The sequence below is a fragment of the Silurus aristotelis genome (assembly GCF_946808225.1).
Source record: "Silurus aristotelis genome assembly, chromosome: 1".
In the NCBI taxonomy this organism is placed as follows: Eukaryota; Metazoa; Chordata; class Actinopteri; order Siluriformes; family Siluridae; genus Silurus; species Silurus aristotelis.
This window is the reverse complement of record NC_139574.1, coordinates 35,501,835-35,526,849: the sequence shown is the minus strand read 5'-3', so window position 1 is coordinate 35,526,849 and position 25,015 is coordinate 35,501,835. Positions and strand designations below refer to the sequence as shown.

The window sequence follows — 25,015 nt, the reverse complement described above, 5'->3', positions numbered from 1 at the left end:
ATATATGGGCAGGATGCTAGGTTGAACCAGGCAAATCCGAGGAGAGAAAAGGGACATGAACACTGGCCACTTGTACCTCATGTTTAACTCAACAGAGAGAGAGAGAGAGAGAGAGAGAGAGAGAGAGAGAGAGAGAGAGAGAGAGAGAGAGAGAGAGAGAGAGAGAGAGAGAGAGAGAGAGCGAGAGAGAGAGAGAGAGAGAGAGAGAGAGAGAGAGAGGGCAAGAATAGGGGTGACATGGAGAGAAAATGTGGGTTTTTAATCATCCCTTTTAATGGCATCTTAATCAATTGTACAGTACTGTGCAAATGTTTTAGGCTGGACAACGACCCCTAACATACAGCCAATGACATTAATAACTATCTTCAGCATAGAGAAGAACAAGGAGTCCTAATAGTAATAGTTTTGGCTCCCACAGAGCCCCGATCTCAACATCATTAAGTCTGTCTGTGATTACAGAAAGAGGATTTTGAGTGTAAGTGTACCTAGAAGAATCGATGCTGTTTTGCAGGCAAAGGGTAGTCCCACCAAATATTAATTTGATTTGGATTTATCTTCTGTTTATTCACTTTCTATTTTTAAACTATTAACACTTCTATTGTTGACAGCATTCTTTCTTTTGCACCTGCCTACATCTTTCCCGCAGTACTGTAGGTTGCACAGTTGTCCTGGAGTCACAATATTCTGTCCCACTACACTGGGCTTCAGGACTACGTGTTCTAAACTTTACAATTCCTCCTTTACCCAAGATGTATTTATTGCTCTGTCTAGTGTTTGTATTTTCCTGCACTCATCTAACAATGTTGTGCATTTGCATATTGCATAGTCTTTTGTATTTCCTGGTAAACAAATAAATAAAAGCAAACAATAGAACCAATCACCTGAATATAAATGGTTTCCACTACACAGTATTAGCTTACCCATACAACCATTAATGTTCTCCCATCTCCTCAAGTGTACATTATTACAACCATTATTCCCCTCTAACCAAAGAAACATGAGATAATCTGGATGCTGAATATGATAATGTCCTAATAGACCCTATTGGTATCCAGAAGCTACATCATATGATCTTCAGTATCTTCAGTATCTCAGAGGAGTTCTATTGGTCCTTAATGGTATCTGCTAGACATAACATGCCACCAATAGAAGGCTACAAATAACCATTTACATTTATGGTATTTGGTGGACACCCTTATTCAGAGTGAATTACATTATATCTCATTCATACAACTGAGCAAATATAGGGTTAAGGGCCTTGCTTAGGGGCCCAGGAGTGGTAGTTTGGTCTAGCTGGGATTCTAACTTACGACCTATGGATTTAAAAACCAATGCCTAAACCATTAAGCTACAACCTCCTCATTCCAGTAGAGACTCACATGATTACGCAGTTACAGTTTCCATTAAAACCAATACAATTTCTATTTCTCTTCTTCTTCTTCTTCTTCTTCTTCTTCTTTTGGCTTCTCCCATTATTGGTCTCCACAGAGGATCAGCCGTCTCCATACCCCCCCCTGTCCTTACCACATCCATAAACCTCCTCCTTGGTCTTCCTCTTTTCCTCCTTTCTGGTGGCTTTATCCTCAGCATTCTCCTACAGATATACCCCATGTCCCACCTCTGCACATGTCCAAACCATCTCAATCTCACCTCCATCACCTTGTCTTCAAAACGCCCTACATGCGCTGTCCAATAAAATCAACCAGCAACCAACCCCCGACACACACACACACACACACACACACACACACACACACACACACACACACACACACACACACACACACACACACATCCATCCATATCTCTTTCAGCTTTGTAGTGTGCCTAAATCACCTAGTGGTGTCGCCAAACACAAGCTTTGCGACGCGTAAATCACAAGACCTTCTCTTTTCACTGTAAACGCAGTGCCTGGAGGATGAAGATCCAAGGTTCCTCTGGCCATTTATCAATGCTGCAAATTTCCCGAAGACCCCAGGAAGACCTAACCTTGATTTAAAAAAAAAAAAAAACCAAGAAAAGAAGAAGAACATGAAAGGGACCATAAATTGTCCGAATCCTTTACAAATCCACAGCAAGCCGTGATTCTGAATCCATTTCATTAGCAAAGCCTGAGGAGTTTTAAGATCAGGCTGTAATGTGAAACAGTAAAGCGCATCCTGTGCTCTGTAATGCCGCTAATGCTTGCACTTAATCACGTTTATGGCGCATTGATTTCAATTATTTTAAAAAGCCATGCTTTTTTTTTCTTTTTTTTTTACAATCTTTTTTTTTTAATTGGCAACCAAACCCCGCCCATGATTGCCTTTAAATTGCTATCAAAACCCCGCCCTTGGTTCATCCACTTCGACGTGATTGGTCGAGCTCGGGCTTAGTAACGCCCCCTCATCCCCACCCCCTTCTGTCCTGCCAGTTGACAGCAGTGTGAAGTACGCGGTGGAAAAGCCGGACCTTCCAGGAGCCGCTCAGATCAGCGCATCTCAGTGGCGTTAGTATGTAAGAACCAGCCGATTTTAGCCAACCTCGGAGTTCCGCAACAAACTTTTAACACGCATCGGGATCGGACTGGAAGAAGGACTTAAATACGGAAGCAGAGCTGCCATGGCATTTTTGTCCGTTTGGAGGTACTGCGGTGTATTCCTCACTCTGCTCCTACTGTCCTTCCTGCGCACAGGTAAGACCCGATCCATGTCTGTCCCTTACACTGTCCATGCTCTCAACTGTCCCACTGTCTCACTATTTTGTCCACATCCCTCTCTCTCCATGAACCTCAGTCCGATGTGTATGCGCGCCCGCGTGCGTGCGTGTGTGTGTGTGTGTGTGAGTGCGTGCGTGCGTGCGTGCGCTCACCGTGCCCGTGTGTTATTATGCTTTTGGTACGCCTACAACGCGCGTGTATAAGTGATCTCTCCTTTCCTACAGGCTCGATCTCTCACACACACACACACACACACACACACACACACACACACACACACACACACACACACACACACACACACACATATATATATGTATACACACACTCATTCATTTCCTCCACATGGCCTGTTTAATGGAAAGCATAGTGCTGGTGTTTCGTACTTTCCATTCATTTCCCTTCATTTGCATTGGACAGAAACCAGGGCTTTCTTTTCTTTACTCTTTCTTTTTTCTTTTTTGCAATAAAACCCCTGAAATTCCCAGTGATTGCCCAGAACGACGTCACAACACAGGCTGCGATTGAGTGATTGCACTGAATGAGGTCACAACCAGGACCGCGTTCCAAGCCGTGCAGCAGCTTCCGTCCACCCCCCCCCCCCCCACCCGTTTTATATCTACTGTATTGCTCCTTATAATACACCTGTAGGAAGTGTTGTAAGGATGAGGTGGAGATGAGGTGGTAAGGGTAGGTGCACGTTGTAGTACTGTACTGTGTGGTTTGGGACGCAGCCATCGGACACCTTGCTTTTGTCATTGTTCTCTTTTCTGACTGCAGCCTGCTTGCAGTAAGGGCACTGCTTCTTGTCGTCAGGTTGTAGGGATAGATAGATTTGTGGGTCGTTAGGCCAAGTACAAAATGGGCATGAACTTTTGGCTTGCGCTGAATTCGAAACACACACGCACACAAATATGTGTATTTCTTTTTTCTATCTATGAGATATGTATGTACAGTATGTAGGAATTGATTTATCTATTGATTTATTTATGTATATTTCTAACTATTCTCTTCATTCCAACCCAAACGCATGAACGGATCCCTCTAAGGATTTATTTTTGACTTCACGACGGCCAATCATAAATCCTTTCCCCATCAATCTGGATTTGATTTGCATCCTTGATTTTCCGTAATAACCCGTCCTGTGCTCTGTATGACCCTGAGTGTAGATGAGCATTGTGGAGCTCACGATGTCACCCCTTGCAGGATGGATGGCATCGGCAGTATACGTCCCCCTCTCTGCCTCATCTGCTGCTTCCTCCTCCTCCTACCCCTCCAGGCCTTCGCCCATGCAATCCCCAACAGGGCGGTGTGTTTCACGCCTGCCATCCCATGATAAGTGCATCATCTCGAGGGAGTTCTGTAACAAAAGAAGAGCTCAGCGGTACGCTCCTGTCTGGCCGGAGTCCAGTCTAGTGATTTTCTCTGCTCATGTAGGAGGCAACACACCTCCACCACCTGTAAATGAATTCGTGACATGTGTCAGGTGTGTGAGCAGAGAACGAGCGTCCTGCCAGATCGCCTCCATACCACATATCATTGTTATTTATTAGGGCTTTTTTTTCCCAAAATATTTGAGCAGCCTTTTTTTTTTTATATTTCTTCACCTAATCACTTGCATATGTGTGAAAGGAGAAAAAAAAGCAAAGGGATTACTTTGTTGTTTCAAAGATTTAGCTGCAAATCTGGTTGATGGTGAATGATATAACAGTGGAAAATTGTAATCTCTTTCTAGCGCTTGCTTTTCGCTTTTTCAAACAGCTTTTCGATTAGTAATGGGCTCTAATCATTTTCATAGCTCGTTTCCGCCATTGTTTCTGATCCCCCTTGTTTTTTCGAGGCTCTCACGCTGCGATGATGCGTGGGGTTGAAATATAATTTGCTACGCTTTAATAAATAGAGCTCACCGGGTCATGTGGCATCCCGCAGTCTAGCATGCGGTTCAGCTCCCAGTGTGTGTTTGTTATGCATGATCGGCTGTATGTGTAGCTTGTGTGAGTGTGTGTGTGTGTGTGTGTGTGTGTGTGTGTGTGTTACTTACAGGGCTCCTTATTGGACAACTGAGGCTGGGAGGCGGTTTGGCGATCAGACTCATTAATCTCTTCGGTGACATGAAGCAGTGGGGGAGGGAGGAGAAGACGGTGGAGAGGGAACGAGAGAGAGAGTAAGAGGGGGTTAGAATGAAAGAGAGGGGAGAGAGAGAGAGAGAGAGAGAGAGAGAGAGAGAGAGAGAGAGAGAGAGAGAGAGAGAGAGGTCTGATCGCATCATGTTGTCTGGCAAATCAGATGAGACTTTTGATAGCAGATTTACATGGCGTCCTTCCCACCCCTGGAGTACTGGATGGAAAAACTCATTGAGCAGAGAGGTGGTGATGAAGAGCCTGGTGAGAAAAAGAGAGGGAGAGAAAGGGATGAAGAGAGGAGGTGCTCTCAGCCTGCATACAGTTGTGACTCAAATGAACAAGGCAAAAAGCAGGATGCAGATGGAGAGTGAAATAAGATGGGCCCGAGCCATGAAAAGATGGAGGGAGGGAAGGAGGGTAAGAGAGAGGGAGGTAGAGTGAAAAGCATGACAGAAAGAAAGATGGGTTCATTTAGAGCAGCGTTTCTCAAAAACCAGTCCTCAGGGCCCCCCAGACGGTCCATATTTCTGCTCCATCCCGCCTCACCCAGCGCCGGGGTGAAGCAGAAAGCAGGCGGATAATGAACCTGGAACAAAGTATGTGCCTGGTCTCTAATAGACAGTGGAGACATGAGGGATGGAACGGAGATGGTTGCAGAAACAGAGGAGTAATACGGAGTTGTCTCCAGGTGTGTAAATGTGTGTGTGTGTGTGTGTGTGTGTTTACATGAACATTTTGAATCACTCACCTGATAGCCGATTCCTCGTTTACATAGCTTTTGTGGCTGTGAGTCCCCTCAGGCTCGGGGCGAGCAGAAACACGTTGTGTATCCCTGAGATCAAACCAGTCCTTTGCCCTTCTCTCTCTCTCTCTCTCTCTCTCTCTCTCTCTCTCTCTCTCTCTCTCTCTCTCTCTCTCTCTCACACACACACACACACACACACACACACACACACACACACACACACACACACACAAGCAAACCTATACGTGCGCACACACGTAGGCAAAGCAGTGTGACGATCTGTGCTCGGCTCCTGGCACCGCTATTACTTTAGTTTTCGCTGGCCTCATCCGCTTAATCACTCCGATTTGTTTATTTAGTGGAGAGCAATACACGAGTCGTTCACTCGAATCTGTTTTCATCATTCGCCTGGACTCTGTCAACGTTCGCCGGTGCCAGCAGACCGTAAAAAAAAACAAACAAAAAAAACCCTTCTTTGCTTGCAGTGTACATACACATGCACTCAGATTTACAGTTTTCCTATGCTGAAAATGATTCCACTTCTCATGCGGGTCTCGCATTCGTCTCGAGTGTGAGCCATAGGCTTCCCTTCTACGTCGTCCCCCGAATGCGGCATCTTTACTCGACACCGTTCTCGAACGCCTCCTCCGTAAGCCGCTGTTGATCTGTTTGATCCGGAGCCCATGGGTGCGTTATTCTCCCGCGAAAATAAAGATGTTGACATTTAATTAAAAGAAGTGAACCCACCTTCCACCGCCCGCATGGTTCAGAACGGCAATCAAAGTAAAATCCTGGAATCTCGAAGCCTTTTGTAAGATTAGCTTCTCCTCTTCGCCTGGGTCGAGAGCAGGCCGCCCCGAAGAGCACTAAGTGTTTAGTTACTACTTTGTTTAGTTACTAAGTTACTTTGTATTGCTCATTTCATGCTTGCTCTATAATGCTTTATTTTGAAAGTCTCTGAGATGGGTGTGAAGGATTAAAGAAAAAAAATTGAGGGGGCGTTTGTTTTGTGCGTTAGGATTATATAGACAAGTCAGGGCTGGTGGCCATGACGGCGTTTAATCGCGCCCGTTGCATGCACCGCATTCACTCTTTGGCAAGAGAGACAGGGAGACTGAGAGTGATAAAGCCTGATGGTGTGCTCATCTATTTGTGTTCCTGCTTTATACCTCCATCAGTCCTCGGTGGTAAGTCGCAGGCTGCGGTTGGTGCCGGTCACCAGTTTTTTATTTACCATAACTATTAATCAAACCAAGCTGATCTCGCACACTCAACCTCCTCTCGTGTCGTCGTTTACGGCGTCAAACGTTTTTTTTTCACATGATTTCTCACTTCCTTAGTGTGGTTTCAATTCACTTGTGTCATTTCCTTAAAGCATGTGGTTTTTACACAACCAGTTAATAATGATTTGAGATTTATGGCTTTTTTTTATGTATACACACCTTCGTGGCAGGTGTGGGATTTGAACCCACAGCCTTCTTGTCACTAGAATTTAAACCACAAATCGAATTCCAATTTCTGTTAAATTGTTTGTGACAAGTGAAAATATTAATCTGAGGCTTGAAATAGTTTTTGCAGCCTTTTGGGACTATAAAATACAATTTCCTGAGGCATGGATTCATTTTATAGCACTAATACAATCATTCAAATATTAGACCCAAGTTTTTTAACACATGAATCTTCTCGCTGTTTATTAGAGCTATAAAGCTTTTATTTCCAAACTTTCCATCAGCGCGAATCTTAAAGATCCGAGACGACGTTTATAGGCCGTCTTTTTCTTGTGGATAATGAGGTTACAGATTTATCATCAGTACCTATCAATCAGAAAGAAATACATTTCAGAGAGGTAAATGTTTTTCGATGCGGATGAGCAACTTTGGGGAAACAATTGAAAGCGATAGTGTGAACGCAGAGCAATTTTACACAACTAATGTTGTCTTATAATGTATCTGGATTTGTGTAGACATACTGTAACCTAAACTTACTAATGATGACCACTTCATTGCACCTCGAGCACCATGAGGTTTTATTTTTGACAGTAGAGGCTCACAGAATACAAAATATGTTTAGTCATGTTTAATTTGCAATAAAGATACAAGCAGCATGAGAACAGATTTCTACTCTTGTCTTCTTTCTAGTCCAGTTTTTTTTTTTTGTTTCAGACATTACTTGTTTCTATTTAAAAAAAAAAAAAACAACCCTCCATTTCCCACCAAGCCGCCGAATGACACAATTATTCCAATATAACTAATATGATGCATCTGAAATGTTTTTTTCTTGTTATACGGATATATGTAGCAGCTCTTCCTTATATTTCCCGTATATCCATTCATCTCCTCTCAGTCATCCGAATTCAAGGCAGTTTCATCTCTGCTAATCCATAAAGGGGTTGGGCTGATAGGACGCGTTTGACAGAAACGCGAGTATTACGGATGCATAGACGGGAAAAACAGCGGCACAGGGCAGTCGAGGAAATTGAGATACAGACAGTTAGAAAGCACGTATTTTTTTCACTCGTCGGGTTTTTTAGCGCGAGGTGGAATTAAATTGTAATGCGCTCATGTAGCAGCAGAGCTCAGCGGGGATGCAGAACAGCTGTAGCTGAAGCTGTATTGTGTGTGAAGATCACAATAAAAGGGCAGAGCTTGTGGGAGGTAAAGAACATCGGAGCGAGTGAATTGTGTAAGTCAAGAGGCTGTTGGTATTAAGAGGAGCACATTCTTCTGTTCGTTTCCATGACTCTCTTGATCCGTCTTGTCTCATTTCTGTGCACACACACACACACTCACATACACACGAAAACCAAACTCAATCAAAGCCTTTGCTTCTGCATAGAAATACGTATTGGAGAGATTTCTTTTATAAAATGCCAACCTTTGATTATATGTGATTATTTAGATAGTTTGAAGCCACATGTCAACCTCTATGCTTGCTGAAGAAATTACAAGGTATTTCCTTTTTCTGTTCTTTGTGTTTCTATACGATAAACATTTGTATGGCAATGCAAAGTATTCTGCCGATATTTCCCCGTCCCCGGCTGAAAACTAGCCTAGGCCTTTGACTTTCCATAATAGGAAACTAGACATATCAGTAAGGATAACATGCTGCGTGTTTTCCACACTATTCCAATTCGTCTAACAAGCAGCAGAGGGCCCAAAAGGGAGAGGGAAAAAAAGACAACGACTCCTTTAAACACATTTTTAAGCACAGAAAGCTGGAGATCTCAAGCCCGAGATGTAATTATTCAAACAGGATGAGAACCGAAGCCCCCGCTAGACTCGATTAAATGAAGGAACCGCGGCGAGAGAAAGGTTACGGGGCTTCTTGAGAGAACGGTTAATGCCGCGCAAGCGCACCCAGCCTTCAAGGCTGTGTCGAGAGATTGAAGGGTGACAGTGACGCAGACTGGAGGAAGAGAAGAAGTGCGCTTTTTCGGTTTTTAAGGAGTCCAAATATCTAAGAAACAAAGAGTGACTATAGCAAGACTAGCATTGAGATGGAAAGCATACCTGCTGTGTGAAGGTGTTTGCAGAAAGCAGACATTTTCTTTTTGAACTCCACATTCAAACAGAAGTAGTGCTTCGGGGGGCGACATATTCTCAGCTCAAACAGGCAGTCAACACAGCCCTGTTGTCATTTTAGTAAGCGACGACACCTTATTACATCCGACAAGAAATACTTGCCCACGATAACATTCGTGTTCCCTTGTCAAACAGGACAGATGTTTGCTTAACCAGGTTGTAAATCTTTTCTGGATGTAAAATGTAGCAGTTTCACCAGGAGTAGGACGACCGAAAGAATTGCAGGGACCACGAGTCAGGGTGGAAATCGGAAAGAGATGTTTTTTGCATGCACTTGAGCATCCTGAGCACATAGTCCAAACATAAACAGGACTTTTTATTATGTACATGTATGTACAGAAGATTTCTTAGGACCACTGAAATAATTCGAAGATAATAGAAAAGGAATCAAAACAAGAACAAGGACAAAAACATTGTGACTAAGAAGGACTATGTAAATGATTGATGGACAGCCATATATGCATAATGAATAAGCAGAAATCACATCAGATTGATTCGTAATGATTAAATCATGTATCTTCATTACATAGTTATAGACAATAGAGAAAATCCTACATAGTGGATGTTAAGACATGTGATGGTTTTTTTATTTATTTAGTTAGTTATTTTTTCCCTGTCCAGTTCTGCACTTATTGCTCAATAAAACATTTACTAAATGCACCACGCAGCATGTCCAGGTCTCATACGCTCCTGATGTTAATGACTATGGTCTTTGTTTTTCCCTCAGTGTCTGACTGCTTATTCCCACTTTCAGGAGACCCCAAAACCTCTCCAGAGAATTTTTTTATGAAGCACAGCAGGAATCCCCCGTCTCCATGGACACCTCTGCTGGACGCAGCCTGCTGCTGTGTTACTGCCATGTAGGGTTTTTTCTTTTGGCAAATAAATCTTCTTTTTTTTTTTTTTTTTTTTACCTAAAATTATAAAAGAATTGAATTGAACAAAGTCAAATGTAAGGCTTTGTACTTTTAATGGTTTCTCGGTTAAGGCAGCAAATGCACTCGTCGGTAAGACGCAGGGGGCAGCTAAATGATGACGATTCTTCTCATCACTTACACTCTCAATTCCAGCCATTGTTTAAGGAGACGTTGTAAGAAGCGATGGGCGAGGAATCAGTTCTTATTTTTGCCATCTGCCTTTAGAATGTTGAGTGCTGAGACAGGAATGTGAGTAGGTATGGATATGTGATTGATAAATATGCATACAGTAGTGTGAAAAAGTGTTTCCCCCCTTTCTGATTTCTAATTTTTTGGCATGTTTGTCACACTTTAATGTTTCAGATCATCAAACTAATTTAAATATTAGTAAAAGATAACACAAGTGAACACAACATGCAGTTTTTAAATTAAGGTTTTTATTATTTGATGAGTCGTGGCTATGCTTTTGGGGTAATTTTGGTCGGTCGGCTATTCCTGGGAAGGGTCTCCACTGTTCCATGTTTTGCCATTTGTAAATAATGGCTCTCACTGTGGTTTACTGGAGTCCCAAAGGTTTAGAAATGGCTTTATAACCTTTTCCAGACTGATAGATCTCAATTACTTTCTTTCTCATTTGTTTTTAAATTTCTTTGGATCTTGGCATGATGTCTAGCTTTTGAGGATCTTTTGGTCTACTTCAGCCAGGTCCTATTTAAGAGATTTCTTGATTGTAAACAGGTGTGGCAGTAATCAGGCCTGGGTGGGGCGAGAGAAATTGAACTCAGGTGTGATAAACCACATTTTTATGTATGAATGTAAGGTTTTAGAATTTTTACATAGTTTAAATGTATTTTCTTAGTTTTTTGTCGCAAACCCAAAGGCAGATTTGCATTTCCAGTCTGTGGACACTACTATAACTAACTTACTAATGCTGCATATACAAAACTGAAGACATTGCTGTGCTGCGGCTGTTGAGAATTTGTTTTCCAAGGTTTCCAAGTGCCGCTTTGGATGCCTTTACACAACTACATCATTCATACAAAACTAAGAATTTCTTATCTTTCCTTATCTTATCTTTCTCATCTTGTGTGCGTGTGGGGTTCGGCTTTTCTGTTCACCAGAAATTCTGATCAGTGAGGGAAATGTCTGCCTATCAAACGTCTTTCTATCCTTTTTTTTTTTTTTAACAAGTCATTAAAAAGTCATATGAACAAGTCAATGCCATATGAATCTTGGGCGAGAAGAAAAATCCCTCATTCGGCGATCAGTGGGCGGCGGATGAGAGAAAAGGGGAAGAGAACAAATGGCAGCCAAACGAGCCATCTCCAGAAAGAAAGAAGAAGGCCGGCGGGTTATAGAGAGAAAAAGCAAGACAGAGAGCAAGAGAGAAGCACATGCAGAGCAGAAGAGTTTTGCAACGATTCCACCAAGAGGAAAGAGTGCATTTGAGGGGGAAGAAGAAAACACCACTTGTAAGACAAATAGAGAAGAGGTGAGTGGTCAGGGTGTTGATGACTACAGAGAACAAGAGGAAAACATGGCAGCGACACAGAGAGCAAATGATCAATTGGGGCATTTTTTCGAGCCACCCACTGTCCACTGCATCTGTCACTGTGAGTGGTGAGTCCAGGGTGAAGCTCACACACACTCTTCACCCTCTCTGCACTTGACAAAACACCCACTCAAGTCCTCAGCAGCATGCTGTATAAATGAGAATTGCAACGCTGATATCTTCGGCCCCAAGCCAGGAGAAGGAGAAAAGAAAAAAGAGCATCAGAAAGCTCCAAGAAATTTTTTATCTCCCTCTAAAAAAATGGCTCCCAGTCCCTCTAATCAGTGTTCCCGCTCAGGTCAAGGGTCAGACCAGCTGGAAAAAACCTGACCCCACAGCAACAGTCAATGGTTCGATGAAAGACATTAGTCATGCAGCAAAACAAAGATAGATTAATGCTTTATAACTTTTTTTGCCATTGCTCCAAGATGCAAACTGTAGCTTTTTCCTCTTCTCATTCTCCGTTGACTGATCGACTGGATGCGAACAGAATATAGCGGAGAATCGTTGTTTTTCAGAAAGTAAATGAAAGTAAATGAATACTCCTACACTATCACATGTTCTGAAAATTATAACTAAATATTTACAGCTTTAAAGTTTTTCAAGACACTCCAAGTTTTTTTTTTTTTTTGGGTCAATTTCTTGCATAGTTCTGAATTTCTTATATATATATATATATATATATATATATATATATATATATATATATATATATACACACACACACACACACACACACACACACACACACACACACAAACACTGTATTGGCAAAAGTATTGGGTCACCTGACCTTTCCTGCTGTATGTTCCAAACTGTTACCACAAAGCTGGAGGCACCCAAATTGTTTAGGATGTCTTTATATAATTATAATACATTTTTGCAGTCAATTGAACTTGGAAACTCAAACCTTTTTCAGCATGGCAATGCCCCTGTGCCACAAAGTGAGCTCCTTGAAGATCTGGATTACATGCTTTGGAGAGGAAGATCTTGAGTGGCCTGCTATAGAGCTCTGATCTCATCCCTACTGAACACCTTTGGGATGCTGACTGCACCCCAGGTCTTCTCACCCACATCAGTACCTGCCTTTCGTAACACCCTTGTGCCTGATAAACACAAATATCCATAAGCACAATCTACAGTGGAACATCTTCTGGAATTATAAGAGCAAATTGGGACTAAATGTGAAGTGAAATGCTCAAAAATCACATGCCAAACTTATGACCAGGTGACCTTATACATATATATATATATATATATATATATACCTTTTAAAGACTTCCTCTTATACACTGTGGGAATTGTAATGAATGTGCGATAAAGCTACAAAATAAAAAAAAAAAAGACTGTGGTCGGTCATAGTAGACTTGCTGTTCAGTACTTGTGAATATCATGTGATATTGCGGGATGTGTTTAGAAAATTAGATGAAAAAAATAGCTGATTATAGTGGTGAGTTGCATTAAAGTACACAAACTAATCGTTATATTTTGAAATAGGCACGTGATGTTATGTCTTATTGCTGTCTATATTCAAGTCAGGTTTGCCAATACTATTGTCCATTCAGTGTATTTATTCACGTAATAATTCAGCTGGATATGTCATTACCCAAAGTTTTGGAGATACACACATTAAACAGCCTGTCGGCTATAGATTTTCATAACAGCACATCTCTAATTCCAGCAGTGTCTGCCCTTTCCCATCCCATCATCCTATAAAAACCCACAATGACTCGAGCCAGCCTTTGATCTCGTGTAATTAGTAAGCGTGGAATAAATCTTCATTAACCGCAATAAATTTGCGGCATGAAAAAAAAAAAAAAAACATCAAAAAGTTGCAAATAAATCCTCAATTAAAGCTTCCTAAGCACGACGGAAGGGGCCGAAGCGAAATCCTGGCCGTAATCCACTGGCGCAGTTTGCCATGATTTAGATCTATTTTATTATCCAGGAGGAGAAGAGACGTCGAATCAGAAGGTCAGGGTATTGCTCAGGGAGGCAGAGAGAACTTCAGGTCCAGAGTGGAGGAGATTACTTCCCATAACAAAGGATTATTTTTTTTGTTCGCGATTGCATCGGGTTTAAGAAATAGGTTTCGGTCAGCGTAGAGACGTCCCTGTCGGCCGACCTTGGCGATTGGCTGGTGAGGCAAATTGCTTCTGGGCAATTCTTAGCAAAGAGAAAGAAGGGGAAAAAATGGAGGATAATAAATAAGAATAGAGTTTTCTAAATGAATACTGCCTGGTATGTCTGGACTAAAGATTTTGGAGCTTATTCTTTCTCTTTACCTTCGAGACTAGCCTGGTACACACACTCTCTTATACACACACACACATCCTCTGAGCGCATCTGATAAATAATCATATCTCCCACAGACAGCTGAGCCACTTTCACGACGGGGTCTGATGAACTCCTGAAGTTTAGCACACTACAACTCCTAGCAATCCATAGCCTGTAAACATGACCTCCTGTTCCCTTTCATATGATATGTGTGATGACTAACGGAGGAGTCCGAACGATCACGCCAGCCTATTGCCGAACGCCAGACACATTCTAGCATCGTGTCAGATGCAATTCCACGCTTTTATGATATGCATATAAGAATATAACATTGGGCTTGAGTTTACCGTCTAGTTTTTGTCAATCACCGGGCCGTTTGTCTGCCACGTGTACGCCTCATCCTGTCATTGTGCGCTATATTGATTTGAATAACACCAGAAATCTCCTCACATCCCATCTGCTCACTTCCTGAAATCAACACTGTCCATATTGAGGGGTTACAAGCACAGAGCAAGCTGATGGACTGACAGATATTTTTTCCCCCCACACGGTTCTCGACAGGGTAAGGATGAACATCTCCAATGCCAGACTGTCAAAAGTTGCACGTTGTCCTTTGGGAATGAACACAGTAGATGATGCTATTTCAAAGACAATAGAGCCGTCGGTTCAAGAGCTATTATTCGAGAAAAGAGTCCTCGCGACAATTAAGGAAACACTTACTGCTTGGTATCTGGGAAATGTTACGCATGCTAAATGCTACGTTTATTTTGCCTTCAGGGTACACAAACTTTTGCACTTTTTTTCAACTCCTCTGGTTAACCCAGTCTAACAACAACTATCACGATTCGGTTTCAGTCCTCAGGAAACGCAGGTGAATGTAATTAGAAGCGAGGATTGCAGGAATCTGTTGTAATACTAAAGTGTAGCATTTTAATGCTTGGGGTTACCTCATGAATACTTCATCTTGGCTAGCTTTGCTAATATATATATATATATATATATATATATATATATATATATATATATATATATATATATATATAGATATAGATATAGATATAGATATAGATAGATAAAACACTATATGGATAAAAAGTATTTGGACGCCTCCATTTTCCAGTCGTATGTGGTTCTTTCCCAACTTTTCCCACAAAGCTGGAGGCACACAATTGTATAAGATAAGTCTTTGGGATTTATGCATGAAATTTTTCCTTCACTCAACTAGGAGACCCAAACCTGTTTCAGCATGACAATGCCCCTGTCCACAGATCTTAAGTGACCTGCTACAGTATAGAGCTCTGACCTCAACCCTATTGAACACCTTTGGGATGGAAGTACCTACCTTAATTAACACCCTTGTTGCCGAATTAAATCTCATCAATCTCCACAAGCACATTTCAAGATCTAGTGGAAAATCTTCCCAGAAGAATAGAGGATATTATAAGTGCAAATCTGGAGTAAATGTGGAATGGAATGTTCAAAAAGCACCACGTCTACAATCTTTTGTCCATATATTGTATACAACATAGTGTTCATAAACCCCTGCTTTCTAGTTAATTTAATTGCCTTTATAAAAGAGCAGGATTCTTTACAACCTGTATTTGTTTTCCAGCTGACATACAGACTTTTGTTTTTTACGCTCTTTTGTTTTTAAATGAATTTTAGAAGCCTGGTGTTCAGGAGAACAAGAAATGCTTAAGCCTTAAGAGAGAACGAACCCACTGTTTTCATTCGCGAGTGCAAGAAAGCGGGTGGGGAAAAAAACTTTTTTTGTTGTTGGTTTGCATTCCCAATCATCACTATTAGGAAGGACACATTCGGTAACAACCAAATTGGAATATTACTGAGAATAGAATGTTATATTTCTGCAGAAATCACGTGATCACATGAATGACTTTGTGCTAGCTGAAGTCTGGGAATGTGAAAATTGTTGCATTGATAAAGAAAATTAGAAGGATTCATGGTGGAGTGTTTTGACAATTTAGATTTAGATACCTAGGCATATTTTTGTCATCTAGAAGATCTGTGATAAAAAAAAAAATCAGTCTCCTTTAACTTCTAAAGAAGTTTTATTTATTTGAGAGCGAAGCTTTGCTGGCAGTGGCTTTGACTTCTTATTGATATTCTTCTATATTGTTATATCTTTTCTTTTTTCAATTCTTCTTGCTAGGGTAAAAAAAATGTGAAATTGGGAAGAGAATAAGAAACATTTTGACTAAATTAATCCCAAAAGCTGCTAACACTCTGGCACCATCGTTGCGTAATTAATGAGATTTTCCGAATATTGGATTTGGTTTGAAACTGTTGTTTTTTTCGGGTTCTCTGTCCACAAACCTGGTCCAATCGTCATCATATTTGGCTCGGTTCCATCTTAAAACCCTGCTGCCCATTTCTTCATCGACATTTTTAAGACTAATCTAGTACACACACTGTCACATATACACACACCTCTGAGCGCATCTGATAAATAATCATATCTCCCACAGACAGCTGAGCAACTCTGACAACCAGGTCTGATGATTTCCAGAAGTTTGCTACACAACAAATTTGAGTAATCCCCAGCCTGTAAACATAACTTCCGATTTGCGTTCCCATGATACACATGATGCCTCATGGAGGGGAAAAAATATTTTTGCCATTGTGTCTCCAAATTTTTTCCAATCTTCACCAAATTTGGGATCATCTTGAGACCAGGCTGCCGATTCGCTTATCTTAACATTTAAATTACATTCGCTTATCTTAACCTTTCTACCACTGTCGGTGTCAACAAATACACACAATGAGCAAAACTAAATCTCCCCCTTAAATCCCTTAGTCTATCGCTAAGATTTTGTTCTTTTTCACAATCCACTGGCTTGTAACGTTTCACCAAGGCTGGTTGTTTGTGTCCCGGGAAAAAAAAAACGCTGCCTGCTTTCATTTTTGTATTTTTCTTTTTACGCAATTCCCCAACACACAATTAGGATGCACCCCAAATGCCTTTCTGAAGAATATGCTCATTACATAGGGTATAACTGTCATGTAATGAAGACGAAGGCCGGTGCAAGTGCAGACTATCTTTTCATAAACAGCGAAAATATGCAAACAAAGACAAAGCGTCTAAACACGAAGTAACAAGGCAAAGAAAGTAGATAATCGTACAAGACAAGCACTAGACAATTTGTGAGGCCAAGTTGTGACTTTAATACTAGTGCTTATTAACAGAATGTGGGACACTGTATAAGACTGTAGAAAGGACATTACTTAAAATCACACAGTCCAATGCTCATGTTAGTTCTCACTCTCCAGTGTTTTGTATTGTTTAATGATTTATAATCACACTCTTGATATCACCTGAATGAGGATGGGTTCCCCTTTTGAGTGACTTGTATGTAAAGTAAATGTAACGTGACAAGAATTTGTGAGGTGCAATGGCTGATGGTAAATGTTCTAGGGTCCCTATTTTGGCATTTATCATTGTTTACTTAATATACCTTTATCCCAGTGGTGTACATTCAGTAATTTTTTTGGGTTGATACAAAACAAAAATTCAAAAAGGTACCTGGTTAATGTCTGTAAATGTTCAATTTCATTTTCTGATTCCCAATTGAAAGACAAACTGTGAATTATGTATATAATATATTCTTTGATAATATATATATATATATATATTTATATTGAAAGCAGAAAAAGAAGAAAACGGCCTTTTATGGTTTCTGAGCACACAGAAGAGAAACTGACATTTATTAATGCTCTCTATTTTTTTTTCCTCGTTCCTTCGTAATCTAAATCTCACAATACCAAATGTGACCAGTGTTCAAAAGTGCACAATATGTCCAATCTAACATAGTAACCTGGAAGTAAAAGAGTATTTCATTGGCAGTCTTTTTTGAAGAAATGTCTGCTCAAGCCATATGTGCAAATGATAATATGATACAAACTAGAGCAATTTATTCAGAGATCGTAGACAGTCTGGTAGAACACGGTGAGGGTATAGTTGTAGTGAGTGTGTGATGATTTTGTTCATGGCATAACACTGTTAGACGAGGACATGTGCATTCTGTCTTCGCTCTAAGTTCATATGGTTCACTAGGTGCTTTTGAAAAGCAACAAGGATTTAATAGTCTGACACACACCTTCATTTTACAGTTATACCATGCAGAAAATCTTCTACACATATTGTGGAATCACCACCCCCTGCCCCTGCCCACAGCATGTTCTACCAGATTGTCTGTGATCTCTGGAAAGGTTGTGTATCATATATTTACTGTGGCGGATGAAGTATAGTAACCATGTACTTGAGTTAAAGTAGAGATACAATAGGTAAAATATGACTCCAGTAAAAGTAAAAGTGCTCCCTTTAAACTTTCACTTCAGAAAATGTACAAAAGTATTTGCCTTGAAATGTACTTTATTATCCCAAGCACTATGATTTATTATGGCTATCATGTTCCTATTAGCATTTTTGTCACAAGTCTCCTGTTTAACCAACTAAATGTATGTGAAAAGACTAATGTTACTCTTAGCACACTGATCTATTAATAAAATCTTCTTTTTCTTTCGGCTGCTCCCATTAGGGGTCGCCACAGCGGATCATCCGTCTCCATACCACCCTGTCCTCTACATCTGCCTCTTTTACACCAACTACCTGCATGTCTTCTCTCACCACATCCATGAACCTCCTTCTTGGTCTTCCTCTTTTCCTCCTTCCTGGTGGCTCCATCCTCAGCATTCTCCTACCAATATACCCCATGTCCCTCCTCTGCACATGTCCAAACCATCTCAATCTCGCCTCCCTCACCTTGTCACCAAAACGTCCAACATGCGCTGTCCCTCTAATAAACTCATTTCTAATCTTGTCCATCCTCGTCACTCCCAACGAAAACCTTAACATCTTCAGCTCTGCTACCTCCAGCTCCGCCTCCTGCATTTTACTCAATGCCACTGTCTCTAAACCATACAACATCGCAGGTCTCACCACAGTCCTATAAACTTTTCCTTTCATTCTTGCAGATACCCTACTATCACAAATCACTCCTGTCACTCTTCTCCACCCACTCCACCCTGCCTGCACTCTTTTCTTTACTTCCTTAACACACTCTCCATTACTTTGCACTGTTGACCCCAGGTACCTGAACTCCTCCACCTTCTCCACCTCTTCTCCCTGCAACCGCACCACTCCACTTCCCTCACTCTCATTCACACACATGTACTCTGTCTTACTCCTACTGACTTTCATTTCCCTTCTCTTCAGCGCGTATCTCCACCTCTCCAGGCTCTTCTCAACCTGCTCACTACTCTCACCGCAAATCACAATATCATCCGCAAACATCATAGTTCAGGGAGACTCCTGTCTGACCTCGTCCGTCAACCTGTCCATCACCACTGCAAACAGGAAAGGGCTCAGGGCCGATCCTTGATGCAGTCCAACCTTCACCTTGAACCAGTGTGTCGTTCCTACTGCACACTTCACTGCTGTCACACTGTCCTCATACATGTCCTGCACCACTCTCACGTACTTCTCTGACACACCTGACTTCCTCATACAATACCACAACTCCTCTCTTGGCACTCTTTCGTACGCTTTCTCTAAATCCACAAATACACAATGCAGCTCCTTCTGTCCTTCTCTATACTTCTCCATCAACGTTCTCAAAGCAAATAAGGCATCTGTGGTGCTCTTCCTCGGCATGAAACCATACTGTTGCTCACAGATGGTCACCTCTTCTCTCAGCCTGGCTTCCACTACTCTTTCCCATAACTTCATGGTGTGACTGATCAACTTAATTCCCCTGTAGTTACTGCAGGTCTGCACATCTCCCTTATGCTTAAAGATCGGTACCAGCACACTCCTTCTCCATTCCTCAGGCATCCTCTCCCCTTCCAGAATCCTGTTAAACAATCTGGTTAAAAACTCCACTGCCATCTCTCCTAAACATCTCCACGCTTCTACTGGTATGTCATCTGGTCCAACCGACTTTCCATTCTTCATCCTCTTAATCGCTGCTCTCACTTTCTCCTTACTAATCCTATCCACTTTCTGCTTTACCAACTCCACATCATCCAACCTTCTCTCTCTCTCTCTCTCTCTCTCATTTTCCTCATTCATCAGCTGCTCAAAATACTCCCTCCATCTTCTCAACACACTCTCCTCACTAGTCAACACATTTCCATCTCCATCCTTTATTGCTCTAACTTGCAACACATCCTTCCCAGCTCGATCTCTCTGCCTGGCCAATCGGTACAAATCCTTTTCTCCTTCCTTAGTGTTCAACCTCTCATACAGCTCCTCATATGCCTTTTCCTTGGCTTTCGCCACATCCCTCTTTACCTGCTGCCGCATCTCCTTGTACTCCTGCCTACTTTTCTCATCACCCTGTCGATCCCACTTCTGTTTTGTTAACCTCTTTCCCCTTATGCTCTCCTGCACTTCCACATTCCACCACCACGTCTCTTTCTCTTCCTTTCTATTTTCAGATTTCACACCAAGTATCTTTCTAGCTGCCTCCCTCATCACTCCTGCAGTAGTTTCCCAATCATCCAGCACCTTTTTACCCCCACAAAGCCCCTGTCTGACCTCTTCCCTGAAACTCACACTACAGTATTCCTCCTTCAGTTTCCACCATCTTATTCTTCTTTTAGTCCTTACTCTCCTCCTCCTCTTCTTCTTCGCCTCCAAAACCATCCTACAGACCACCATCCGATGCTGTCTAGCTACACTGTCCCCTGCCAACACCTTACAGTCTCCAATCTCCTTCAGGTTGCATCTCCTACATAGAACATAGTCCACCTGTGTGCACCTTCCTCCACTCTTATAGGTCATCCTATGATCCTCCTTCTTCTTAAAATACGTATTCACCACTGCCATTTCAATCCTTTTAGCAAAATCTACCACCATCTGCCCTTCCACATTTCTCTCCTTTAGGCCATACCTACCCATCACCTCCTCATCACCTCTGTTCCCCTCACCTACATGTCCATTAAAGTCTTCCCCAATCACCAATCGTTCATTTCTAGGTACACCATCTACCACTTCATCTAATTCACTCCAGAATCTTTTCTTCTCCTCCATCTCACAGCCGACTTGTGGAGCATAGGCACTGATGACATTTATCATCATCCCTTCAACTTCCACCTTCACGATCATCACCCTATCAGAAACTCTCTTCACCTCCACTACACTCTTACTGTACTCTTCCTTCAGAATCACCCCTACACCATTTCTCTTTCCATCCACACCATAATAGAACAGTTTAAACCCACCTCCAATGTTTCTGGCCTTACTCCATTTCCACTTGGTCTCCTGAACACACAACATATCTACCTTTCTCCTCTCCATCATATCAGCTAACTCGCTCCCTTTACCAGTTTATGATCTCTATTAATATGAATATGAGCCTAAGTCCTTGAGTAAAAAGTAAGATATTGGACTTTAAAATGTAGTGAAGGTACAGTAAAAGCCTTGTCAAATGGAAATACTTCAGTAAAGTACGGATACGTGAAAAAGCTACTTAAGTACTGTAACGAATTACATTTACTTTGTTCCTGTCCACCACTGGATATTTATCATTTGCATCCACTAATGAAATTCCCTTTTACTTCCAGGTTAGGAGGTTAGATTCAAAATATTGTGCCTTGTGTATTGTACGTTTGTGACTACTAGACTTTTAAATAGAGAAAATATATAAATAATTTGTTTTCTCTTTTTTCTTTTTTCTCAGCAGGACGCCATTAATCACATATTAATCAAAGTGACTATGTCGACTGATGTCCCACAAGATGGCTTTTATTTAAAGAGTTTATTTGTGTAAAGGGATAGAAAACACACACACATCAGTTTATTTTTTTGTCATCATTTTTGTGTGTGTGTGTGCGTGTGTGCGGTTTGTGGGGGGTTGGGTTTGGGTTTTGATTTATTCGAATGACTTACACTCGTCGGTTCGTGCTGCTTTTTTTTTTTTTTCGCACACCGAAAATGTCAAAACCACCACTGTGTTGCTTCCTGAAGCCAAATGGAACAGTGAAGACTTTTCCAGACTGCATCTGACTGGCTTTTTTCCACCTCATTTTTGTGCTCTCTCTCTCTCTCTTTCTATCTCTTGTTTTTTTTTCCTCATGTGTGTTGATTTGTGAGTGATTGAAAACAGACTGGGGATTTGCATTTGCATCGTATACAATGTCCGGAAAAAAATATGCCGCCTTGTTCGCCTCAGACACCTTCTGTTTCAATCCATATGAAGCATTTGTGGGCCGTGACAACCTGGAATATCTTTATATTTTACATGCAGCTGACACACACACAACCACCTACACACACACACACACACACACACACACACACACACACACACACACACACACACACACACACACACACACACACACATTCACGTGCTCACACGTGAGCATAGTTTGTATCCTGTGGTCCACTTATTTCTCACATCAGGCAGTTGTGATTTGATCTTCTTAGGTCGCCTGCTGTGCTCTACAGGCAATAAGCCATATTTAGTTGAAGTTGCTGTGTGGTGTGTGTGTGTGTGTGTGTTGGTGTGTGTGTGTTGTGTGTGTGTGTGTTCCTGTGTGTTTGAGAGTGTGGGAGGCCTGCAGGCAAGCCCAGGTACAGTTCAGTATCCACATGGTTCAGGTGTCCAGATTTCTCTTGCCCATGGCTGTGGCACTCACACAGACTCATTTACCACACAATCTGTGTTTTACATTTTCTTGCCATGAAACTCTCTGAGAGCATCCCTTCCCCCCCCCCCCCCCCCCCCCCCCCCCCCCCCCCTCTCTCTCTCTCTCTCTCTCTCTCTCTCTCTTTTTCTCTCTCTCTCTCTCTCTCTCTCTTTTTCTCTCTCTCTCTCTCTCTCTCTCTCTCTCTCTCTCTCTCTCTCTCTCTCTCTCTCTCTCTCTCACTCAGCTACTATCTCCGATGCCCTTCTTAACATTCTCCTTTTTTTGCAAAAATATATATATATCAGTGCACCTCGTGTGCCAGTCTATTCAAGTTGCAGACAGCTATTAAAACCGTGACTCTAATGAATCGCCTTCATTCGGAAAGTGCGACGCGGCGACCAATCAGCAACCACCTCCGTGAGCCGACTGATGCATCGCATTGGCGGTTCCTTTAGCGCGCCCTGACACGACTGCACCTATACAATGCACTTGTCACCAATCACGGTAATTAACCCCGGCAATGAGTTAACGAACCCGCCGATATCTTTATTGCCAAATCGTGAGGGACCTCCTCTTTCAGGTTCTCTGCTCTTCTGTTTTACCTAATGCCCGTTCTGCTTTTATCTCTCACTCTCACGCTTTCTCTCCCCCCCCCCCTTTTTCGTACTTTCAGTGTTCTCAGATTACTTTAACCACTTCCTTTTAACGTCTGTCAACTTGCTGATGTGTGCAGATTACTAGTGTTACAGTCTACACTTTTTTTTCTAGCACATCATTGTCTCTGTTTCTGGCTTTTTTTCCCTTCTTACTCTAATAGATAAATTCTTCATCTTTAGCACAGAAGAAAAGGGACCAAATAAATAAATACATAGTAGTAACAGTAGTGGCATTATGAATGTTCTACTAGGGTTAACAATCAAGAGTGGTGTCATGAATTGTTCAAAAGTATTCTTCTGCTTTGACCAGCAGATACATGCTTTTATTCAGTGATTCAGCAATAAGTATTCGCACAGAGCCTGTGCTCTAACAGCAAGTTCTCAATGCGAAATAAACACCAGCGTACTCCGGCCCACGTACAGTAACTATTCAAACAGCTGTCAGACCTGTAGATTAGAGAACTAAGCAGCTACTGAGGAAGTTTTTTTCTTCACAAAGCTCACTCTGTATAAACAGGAAGAAGAAAATTGAGTCAAACAAGATGTGTGAATGATCCAATTATCGTATCGTTATTTGGCATGACTATGTAAATGACAAAGCGTAGTTAATGCTAGTTTGGACATCCCACCCTGCAAAACTCTTTTCCCACAAGGTAGCTCTGCCCCCAATCCCTTTTTTTTATTCTTTTACAATTTAATTAGTGTACAGGGATTTTTTGTCCTTCTCATATAGGTTATCAGTAAAGTAGCTCCTTATAATTATAAATAATGTTGGCTATGCTAGTACATAAGTGAGACCTGTTACTCTTGTCTGAACATGTCTTTCATAATCGAAAAAGTCGCTGTTACCAACAGTACAACAAACAATAACGTGTCTTTGACCCATATTAAGCAAATGTACACTGTACAATGTACAGTGTGGTCTGAGGTGAAGTGCTGTTTTTTTTTCTGGACAATTTTAACAATGTTGCTTCAGGACACTAAACTGATGAATAACCTAAAGACAAAAAGAACTGTAAAGTCCACCCACAGAGAAATCTGAAAGACAGACCAATCAGGATATGTATGTGCTCTTTCACTCTTTTGCTAGGTCTTGTCACTTGCTCTCTAACATTCTCTGGTCTCCCTCCTTTCTCTTGCTGAGATGAATCAATGTACATATCTAGCTAAAACTAAATTAACTCCTGTTAACTACTGCATAAGATTAGCCGTACACCATTTGAGTTCATTTACTGTAGTTCCTATTTGCGAAAATAGGGTCTAATTTGATATCAAGTGTCTGGTGTAGTCAGTATCAGTCATACACTGTTCCAATCCTGTAGCTTTATACCACAGGTAGCCATACACATTGTTTTCTAATACCACCTTGAGCAAGTCTATTGTCTCAGCGCATGGCCGTGAGAAGTTCGGGGTTCAATAATGACAGCACTCAGGATTCGAGCAGCAACATGAAAAAACAAAACAAAAAACAAACAAAAAAAATTCACAGAAAAGGACCCAAACAGATGCTTCATAGAAAAGTTGGACAGATCACAAGGAATTTCGAGTTTAATTAGCGAGTTAACAAGCCCAAGCCTTATCAAGACTGCCGGAGTTTTGAAAATGATCATGCAAAAGATGCACCTGTAGTTGCAGCTGTCATCCGGATTACGAATTTAGCACACTTGTGGGTGTAAAACATCTAATTTAGGAAGAAAAGGAGAAAATGAAATAGGAGCAGCGCCTTGCAATGATGAAAAGAGCCAAATCCAATAAGGGGGAATGAGCAACACGTCAGGGAGTGCTCTTGTTGGAAAATAGTCAGGGACCGGATG

The 25,015-nt window shown here is 41.6% G+C and overlaps 2 protein-coding genes across 4 annotated transcripts in view; one reads left to right on the top strand and one right to left on the bottom strand.

Annotated features, from left to right (window-relative positions):
• LOC310723663 (uncharacterized protein) overlaps positions 1–21,233 on the bottom strand; it is a 122,486-nt gene extending 101,253 nt beyond the window's left edge. The window contains exons 1-2 of one of the 2 annotated variants that reach the window (XM_083537023.1): positions 19,005–21,233; positions 18,425–18,961 (exon numbers count right to left, since the gene is read on the bottom strand). In XM_083537023.1, the coding sequence (XP_083393149.1) occupies positions 19,211–21,214 (2,004 nt within the window). In that variant the 5' untranslated portion in view covers positions 21,215–21,233 and the 3' untranslated portion in view covers positions 18,425–18,961; positions 19,005–19,210. Of the gene's footprint in view, positions 1–18,424; positions 18,962–19,004 lie in introns of those variants that run through there. The other variant, XM_083537024.1, reaches the window with a different exon arrangement.
• cadm4 (cell adhesion molecule 4) overlaps positions 2,399–25,015 on the top strand; it is a 206,298-nt gene continuing 183,681 nt past the window's right edge. Inside the window, exon 1 of one of the 2 annotated variants that reach the window (XM_083537910.1) lies at positions 2,399–2,674. In XM_083537910.1, coding sequence (XP_083394036.1) covers positions 2,602–2,674 — 73 coding nt within the window. In that variant the 5' untranslated portion in view covers positions 2,399–2,601. The remainder of the gene's footprint in view (positions 2,675–25,015) is intronic. The other variant, XM_083537907.1, reaches the window with a different exon arrangement.